The sequence below is a fragment of the Aptenodytes forsteri genome, unplaced genomic scaffold (genome assembly GCF_000699145.1).
Source record: "Aptenodytes forsteri isolate BGI_AS27 unplaced genomic scaffold, ASM69914v1 Scaffold241, whole genome shotgun sequence".
Classification (NCBI taxonomy): domain Eukaryota; kingdom Metazoa; phylum Chordata; class Aves; order Sphenisciformes; family Spheniscidae; genus Aptenodytes; species Aptenodytes forsteri.
In genome coordinates, this window is record NW_008795252.1 from 7,996,525 (window position 1) to 8,005,281 (window position 8,757).

Here is an 8,757-nt window from a genome sequence, read left to right on the forward strand (position 1 = left end):
CACAAAATTCAAACATTTGGAATCGATTTGCACTTTTGAAAATTTAGGCTGCTGTATATTTGGTAAAACAAAACAAAAAATACTTCATTTACATAAAATAAGGCATTGTTTTTGTATTCATAAAAAGTATTTTAAGCTGTAGCTTTTTCCTTGGAAGCTAAAACAGCTTTCAACAAAGTATAACTTATAGAATAATCATATTAAGCCTATTTTAATGCAACATATAATGTTCATTCTTGTAATTTTCCGTAATTAATACATTTTGACTATCACCTCATTACTTTATCTGGAGAGCTAATAAATGACAAATGACATGCATTTTTCATGACTCTGCATTTCAGTTATTTACCAAGTTAGCGCTAATATTTCACTTGCTTTTATCAACTACATGGAAAAATCAATATCTGATAGGACTCCGTGGGGTGTAGTAAAGTATATAAGCATGAGGTTTGTATCGCTTAGTCTCAATTTGTCACTTCAAGCCATCTGACTTAGAAGTGACTCAAATCCTCTTGTCATTTCACTGTTATCTGATTTGCAGGAATCGAAGACTTAAGCAAACATGTCCAACCCCAGTGAGGCAGATCTCATTCACATGTTTAAGGGGATTCCGTTTACCACCAGGTCTTCTCCAGAACTTTTAAAATCGTTGCATACTATTCATGCTAGAGAAGATGATGTCCTTTTGGTTTCCTATCCCAAATCTGGTAAGTTCTACTTTTAGATGTGAATTGCAAGAAGTCTCTGTTGTTTGTTTCATGTTCTCTGCTTAAACTACGTGGGAAATGTCCGTGTACAAGAAACAGGGAAGGATGTTTTAGTATGTGAATATATTATTCTGTCAGTAAGTGTTCAAATTACAAAAAAATATGGGTCATATATCTAAATTTTGATTCTTTAATTGAAAATAATCTCATGTCTTTTCATATTGGAAAGCAAATAAATATTTATTTCTTGTAAGCAAAATCTGTACTTGGAGGATTTTCCTGAGGACTTTCTACATTCAATTATGAGCAAGTCAAAAGTTGTATTAAGTTATTTGTATGTCTCTTGGCTGTATATTTATTCATTTCTTATTCCTTCCCCCCCCGCCTCACTCGCACACAGAAGCACACACTAAAGAAGCAGCTCAGTCAGTACTAGGCAAATATACAGACTCAAGTTCCTGTAAGGAAAAAAACCCACAGGTTACTCTCAAATGAATGATAAAAATGATATAACCACCTCTCAGCTGACAAGCAGTTTGTCTCATGAGATTGTTTTGGTACCGATATTAACACTTCTCGCAGAGTTACTTTGTACTTCAGCTACAGCCCTGTTTTTTCCAGTATTTATACATTTGGAGCCAACGGGATTATTCAGTTATGTAAAGTTTCTTGAATCTGGGGGATTAGAAGTATCACTTGTACACTAGCAAACTGTTTCCATATGCAAAATGCATGTTCCACATATTTTCTCAGTAACAAATCTTGCTTTTTTTTTTTTTCCTTAAAATTACTTTTCTGCAGGCACTCACTGGCTTGCAGGAGTTATAACAAAGCTTTACAATACTCAAGTTACACTAACATCTCCCATTGAATTTGGAGACATATCCAAACTGGAGGAACTGAATAAAGTCTCATCAAAGAGAATCATCCCAACACACTTGGACTACAACATGTTACCTCCAAATTTTAAGAATAAAAAATGCAAGGTAAGGCAAAAAGATATAAAAGCAGTAAGATATGTTAAGTGCCTATTAGGAATCTATTTTGTCTTGTTGATCCTTAATAATTTTTAAATGATTTACAGTTTCCAGAAGTGGTTTGCTGTGAATTTTGGAGACATAGCTGACCAGCAGTCGAGGGCAGTGTGAGCAGAGACTTGGGCTAGGAACTGGGTTCTGCTCCTGCAGGGCAACAGAGGAGAACTGAAACGTGGGAGGCAGATTCGTATCACAGTTTTGGGTTCTTCCCATGCTAATGTGGGAGGTCTTTAAAAAATCAGCTCTGGGCCTCAGATTTTAGGTTAGAAGTCCAGTATGTCAGGATTACTCAGATCCAGGCTTTGGGGACAAAGCTAATTTGAATGAAAGGCCAAAATTTATGTTTTGCAGCTGTCCTGTGAATGTTAATTAGTAAATGGTTTCATATCTTATATTTATGAGATAGTACACTGACTCATGAGTTAAAATGAACACAGCCTCTTTCATAAAACATAAACATTACCCAGCTGCAGGAAACACACCTCTGTCCATGGTGTGGACACGTGGAATTGTTTACTAACCACTAACCACTACTGACTTCTGCCTAAGCAGGGACAAACACTTTTCTATCGTAATGGCATGGTCACCGATGGAGGAATCCTAAAGGAAAGGGTTTTGACACTGCAAACTGCCTGTGAAAATGCTACATTTATGCACAGAGCTCCTCTAAAAGAAAGGACGAATATCATAATTAATAACCATATCATCTTCATTTACAGATGATCTACATCAGCAGAAATCCAAAAGATACCGCAGTTTCCATGTATCATTACTACAGAGATAATCCAAACCTTCCCACTATTGACACCTGGACTGCTTTCTTTGACTTGTTCTTAAAAGGAGATGGTAAGGATAAATGTTACGTTTTCTCCTTGCAGTTTACATTAGCTTATTATGCACAGAAAGAGTTAAGAATTGTGAACTGTGTGAAAACTCCTTATTGCACTCCTTATTCATATGGCTTTAGTTGGGGGTTTTTTTCAGGATAAATTCTAATGCCAAACTAAACAAGAGTAAATAATAGGATGCTATCTTCAGCCCTGCAAGGAGACATTTTGATAAGTGGCTGCATTATTTCAGCACAACTGCTCTTTGTAGGTTTTTGCTGTTCTTTGACATAGCTGTTAAAAAATATATTCTCACAGACAAGTTACTGATTTCATTTCTTCCCACAAACACTCTGAAAGCCCTGACAATTTGTTGATTCTGATGCGGATTTGCCTGTGTTAAAACATTTCCATCCTTGTCTTGCAAAGCACAATAACAGACTGCTTCCCACCAAGAATTCATGTTTAAACTTTGATAGAGGCGGCAGGCGTATACAGCTCCTCCCAAGCAGACGTAAGGGCAGCTGGGCTTACCGCAGCCAGCTCCTGTCCTCGGTGAGCAGGCTGGTGGGGCAGGCGCTCTGTTTGAAGGTGCTCAGGCAGTTCTACGCGGCTCACTGCCACGCTGAAGTGCAGGCAATGGGGCACATGGGGAGACCATCCCCAGGCTGCACTGAGAGCTATGATTGCAGGCGTAGTGTCTTCTCCCATCTTAAAGGCAGCCTTGGCTGGCTCTTCAAAGGGAGTCTAGATGCTTTCATAAAGCCCTCCTGCACACGCTCTGCCTGATATGTTGTCTTAGTAGCGGGGTCCAAAGACCAAGGACAAGAGCGAGAGATTTTTATGAGTGGCAGTGGTGGCATGGAAGCTGACAACAGGACCATGTTCCAGTTATTCACTCCCATTTTTAGTGTTTTATTACTCCTTTGAGGACATGTGTTCCTGCTATGCAACCGTAAGTGACGATAACAGCAACAATGACAGATCAGCTTGAAAACTTTGAAAGACAAGTGCCATCGCAGTCATCGTGGGCTTACATCAAAGATCCAGAAGTCAATTTGTCTACTGGCTTGTGTTCCTAGTTCAAAGCAGCCCTAAGGCATGTGCTTCAGTGATTTGCAGGATCTTGGCTTTGTTTAGTATCAACTGAACACACAATAGTGAAAAAAAGAAAAGAGGATTATATTAAATTTTAAAAGCATCTACCATTTATCTGTAAATTTATAGCCACCTTCTATTTTCTGTGTGCTTACGCATGGCATAAAAAGATAACTATGTTGGTTGCAATAGAAATTTATGTAAGAGGTGATACTGAGAGAGAGTTTGTCATTTTTGCTCCTAATAGAAACATATGGAGGCAGTGCTGCTTCATTCAGATCCTGTACTACTCTTGCAGAGTTAATCTCAGTTCAGAACAAGGGTGAGGACACACAGAGACAACTGTTATGCTGTCCCTGGACTCTCTGAGACTGTATGCTGTACCCCTGAAGCCAACAGGGCTATTCTATGCTATCGTTGGCCACATCTCCAGTGTGGTTGACCAGGAGAGCAGGGTTTAATTGCACACTGTGAGGCACACATGCCTTGCAGTTAGATAGTGCTTTATGTGTAGGAGGCAGCTATAGACTGGAGCGTTCAGCAAAATACTTAATTACATCTCAAGGTTTGCAACCAAAATGATGCCCATTACAGCATTATACTTTTCTGGTAGCAGTTATCAAGCAAATTCACAGTTCTGGAGAATGCTGGCTGTGATTGCTCTTTCTAAGCCTCTTCTCATCGCCCTCCAGGAGTCTTTCAAGTCATCTTTCAATGCAGTCCATCTTTTCCTTCAACCAGAAGGGTCAAAGTTTTGTTTTTTAAAAGAAAGCTGAAATTTAGCTCTCCTCCCACAGTTCAGCAAAAGGAGCATTCAGACAAAACAAGTACTACGAGTCAACTATAAAACCATAAATTATCTATGTCATTGGCTGAATGATGTATTTGCATAATAACTTGTTTACATAATTCTTCTCTGACTTTTAAAAATAATACAGATTTCTCCTCTGCTGGGACAAAATAGAGCTAACAATAGTGTGCTCCATTTAACAGACTCCTTATTTCATTTCCTAGTGAAGTGATCGTATTTCTAGCTGTGACCACAGACATGCAGGCATTTGCTGAGATGCTCAGATCTTGTTAGGCCAGCACATTTTCCTTCATTACTGGCCTTTCCTTAGATTTGGAGCCTGTTTCCACTACAGAATTAAATCTCAGAATAGTATCTGCATCTCTGATACAAAACCAAATTCCAACAAGCTCTTTGGATTGTAAGTTTGAGTCACTTCACAAAAAGAATTGAATCCATTTTAGAGGAATAGAGGGTGCACACTAAGAAGGAAGGGATCATTCCACTAAATGTGCGAGGTGCAGTGAGAGTTATTTATGAATAAAGTTTATATGAATCTCTTTTACCTGGGTTTTCTTTTCAGTTGTCTGTGGATCCTGGTTTGATCATTTCCTAAGTTGGGAAGAACATGAAAATGACAAAAACATCCTGTTTTTGTTCTATGAAGACATGAAGAAGGTAAATATGCTCTCTGCTTTTATTTCAGAATGCATTACTTGTAAATTAACATCATTAAAGTATCAAAGAGCAAATTATAATGAAAAAGGTGAAAGAAGAAAAACGTGAATGTCTTCAGGAACATTTTATATTTGCACAAAACTTCATATTAGTAACTAATTCTGACTGCACAAGTTATATAAATATCAAATCCTGTGAGAGTTGCATTTCATAGATGTAGGAATGGGACACATATTACAGGATTTTTTTCCCCAGGCTACAGGAAGAATTTTAAGTTCCTCATTCTTGGTCCTATGGAAAGACCAACCTAGGACACCTGTTGAGGGCCACACATTAACCTGCTATGCTTGACATTTCAGGTGAAATTTTCAAAAAGTAATGTAAGACAACAGAACTACTCATGGTCAGTGGGACTTGTGCTCCCAATAAACAAGAAAATTAGAGGCTGGAGGGTATAGGAAAAAAGTTTTGATGAAAGGAAATTATTATGCAGAAACTGCTTTGCTATTCTTAAAAAAAAGTCAAATACCAACATGCCTTAGCTTTCAGAGAATGATTTTTTTTTGGTGAATAGAAAACACTTTCTGGTGTTTTCACTAAAATAGTTTTGTTCATTTTTTGGAAAAAAAAAATCCACTACGAGGAATATAAACAAGCCATTTTGGATCCTGAGTCACTTGTTGGATCTCTGGATATAGCACCTCCAATGAAATAAGCTACTTACACAGAAGCTGGGCTTTGAGAATTTCTCTATTCCCAGTGAAATAATTCTGAGACAGGAGAACACTTTGCCTGAACTGGGAGTAAAAATGCAGTGTAACTGTATTTGATATCACATACTCAGCATTTACTCAATTCTGTGAGTATGGGTAAGAGGGGAATCAGGTTTACCGTACCTGTCATCTACACAAGTCAATGACATGTTTAGCTTTGCTTGGAAGCAAATAAATGTGTGATAAACTTGGTATGTAATAAAACCGACCATTTTCATACCAACTAAAAGTCTGATAATCAGCTCAGAAATATAAAAGCTTTATTTTTCTTGTACCTCAGGATCTCCCTAAGATTGTAAAGGAAATTAGTCTGTTCCTGGCTTTAGGAACTACCTTTTTAGGTAGTTTTTATATAGAAATATAAAAGCTTTATTTTTCTTGTACCTCAGGATCTCCCTAAGATTGTAAAGGAAATTAGCGTGTTCCTGGCTTTAAACGTCAGTGATAATGATATCCAAGACATCTGCAAGAAGTCCTCGTTCTCAGAGATGAAAAGCGACACAGAAAAGGAAAACAGCGATCCTAATCACACCGTTTGTGCACTGACATCCAACAGGAAGCTGATTTTCCGAAAAGGTAAGTTCCCTGGCCTGGGCTTAACGCAGCAAAAGGAGTGGGAAGCCAGCTAGAGGCTGCAGTCCAGGTCTTTCCTGGACTGTAGTGACGCTTTGGGCCAGCCCCGGGAAGCAGTGACATGATTCTTTAATTTGAAGCCATCTTAAAAATCACTTTCTTTCTAAGTTCTCTGGTTGCAAACGCAGGCTTATCCTAGAGAAGCACGGAGGAGTCTGAACAACACTCTGACTACTATTGCTCCGTGTGAGCTTTTCAGCTAAAAGGAAAGCTTCACGAAGCATTACTCTTTATCTGTCTTTTTTTATCTAAAAGTTGACCACCTCAGTCTTTTACAACATGTCCCCTCCGATATCACCTGCGAAGGTCACTTAGTTTACTAGAATGAGAGAGAGCGAGACACATTCCTTCCGAAGGAGACTGCTCGTAGCCTTTATCATCCGTACCACCCCTTATCTTATTGAAATGTTCCTGAAAAAGGAATATGCTGACAATGACAACAATGAAAGAACGGATGACTCAGTCACCTGATGGCCTCATAGGTAGCCTTCAGACCTTGGCCAAGCTGGAATGCACGGTAAAATCTTCAACAGTGCTTAGCTCAGATGTGACTTAAAAATACCTGCAGGAGCTGTTTTCTTGCTACTGACGTTTCAGAAGCTTGCTCAGATTTGGATAATAAGTCAATCGAAACCATCATGTTTAGATGGATTTTGATTATTTTTACTTAGTTAATTTTTGAACAATAATTGACAGTTTAAAACTAAGAGTTGTTTCAATTAAGAAAAACTTGTTTTCATTTATAAATAGGGAAATGGTACATTTTGCTAATTCAAAATGTTTTTACCAATGAGCTGAAGCAAATGCCAAAATACAATGGCAGTAAAAAGCAAACAAACAAACAAAAAGCTCAGATACACTTTTCTAAGTCAGTGAACTTCAACAAAGCTACATTGAAAAATTTGAAAAATCCCAACAGTTTCACTTCCAGGTAGCTCCTACGCAAACCCCAGGGTTTTAGCCAGTTTCAGCCAGTTTACAGAAGATTTTTATATATATATATATATATATAATTCTTCAGGCTCTCTTTTCTTGTCCTTGCTGTCCAGAATGCTGTTTTAGTCAGCAGTTTTGGGATGCAGGGCCTTTAGAGGATGGACATGAGGGAAAACTGTAAGCATTGTCTCATTAAAATATGTCAGTTTAAAAAACAATTTCCTGTTTGCTCAAACTGGGTAACAGTTGAAACACTTTACTGAACACGAATGTGCATGGTCACCCAGAAGCAGTTGACTGCCCACTTAAGCAGTGGGATATCTCATCCGTAGAAAGCCCTAGAGATTAGGAGCGGGTGTGAGGGTGGGATTCATCTATCAGGTCACTCTGGGCTCCTTTTTCAGGAGTCTTCTTTAGTCAATGGAGACATATGGCTGCTTTTGGGGCACCATTCAATCGATGAGTTTTAGATGTTGACTAGGATGAGCTGGGTTTCAGCCAGGAAGTAACCATTTCCCTCTACTGACTGTGAAAGAGCCCAGACGGAGACCCTTACCTGCATACATCTAAGGTCCGGCAAGATGCCTCTCTGCTGAGATGACCAAGAGCTCTAATTCCATCTAGGAAACCTGCTGCTCTTCATGTACCACTTAGTGGTGCTGGCATTATACGAGTCTGCGGCTGAGGGTTTAACACCCTTTATGGACAATGATCCAGCGGATTCCATCAGAATGTCACCAGACCAATAAAACAATCACTCGTTACTCATGATCATGACTTACCGCAGAGACTATGGTTAATAATACATTAATAATTTGTGCCAACTGCAATATTAACAAAACTGGGCTGCCTTTAAATCATTTTCTGCACTATATATTGTTAGCCTCACTGTTCTTTTTCTGCTCCTGCTCTCCTAGGTGCTGTTGGTGATTGGAAGAACCATTTCACTCCAAAACAGAATCGAAGGTTTGAGGAGATATTTAATGAGAAAATGAAATTCAGCAAAATGGCGAAAAGTCTCATCTATGAATTTTGACTCCATGTGAAGAACAATACCCAGTTATCAACAAACACAGATAGAGCAATTGGTGGGAAATTCTGAATGGGGCTCCCATTCAGTTTATAACCCTCCCAATAGAAAGGATTGTAAATATGAGATTTTGAGGACAGGAAAATTCTGACACAACGCCAGAGCTGAACTCCGTTTTCAGCGGGCAGATGTATACAGTTTTACAGTCAGGTATCAGACCCATTTTTCTGCAATCAAATCTACTTTAT

At 38.7% G+C, this 8,757-nt stretch overlaps 1 protein-coding gene across 1 annotated transcript; it reads left to right on the top strand.

Annotated features, from left to right (window-relative positions):
- The first annotated feature begins 562 nt into the window (after positions 1-562).
- On the top strand, positions 563-8,515 carry LOC103898735 (sulfotransferase 6B1). The gene is made up of 6 exons (XM_009279075.1): positions 563-707; positions 1,509-1,693; positions 2,464-2,590; positions 5,043-5,137; positions 6,300-6,486; positions 8,397-8,515. Exons 1-6 carry the CDS (start codon positions 563-565, stop codon positions 8,513-8,515), a joined length of 858 nt encoding a protein of 285 aa, XP_009277350.1.
- The last annotated feature ends 242 nt before the right edge of the window (positions 8,516-8,757 follow it).

Bases quoted from the DNA above. Each gene is read 5' to 3' on its own strand.
- LOC103898735 (XM_009279075.1), top strand. From the start codon at position 563: ATGTCCAACCCCAGTGAGGCAGATCTCATTCACATGTTTAAGGGGATT. The intron at 708-1,508 runs GTAAGTTCTACT...ACTTTTCTGCAG, and splicing joins GGTTTCCTATCCCAAATCTG to GCACTCACTGGCTTGCAGGA. The intron at 5,138-6,299 runs GTAAATATGCTC...CTTGTACCTCAG, and splicing joins TCTATGAAGACATGAAGAAG to GATCTCCCTAAGATTGTAAA.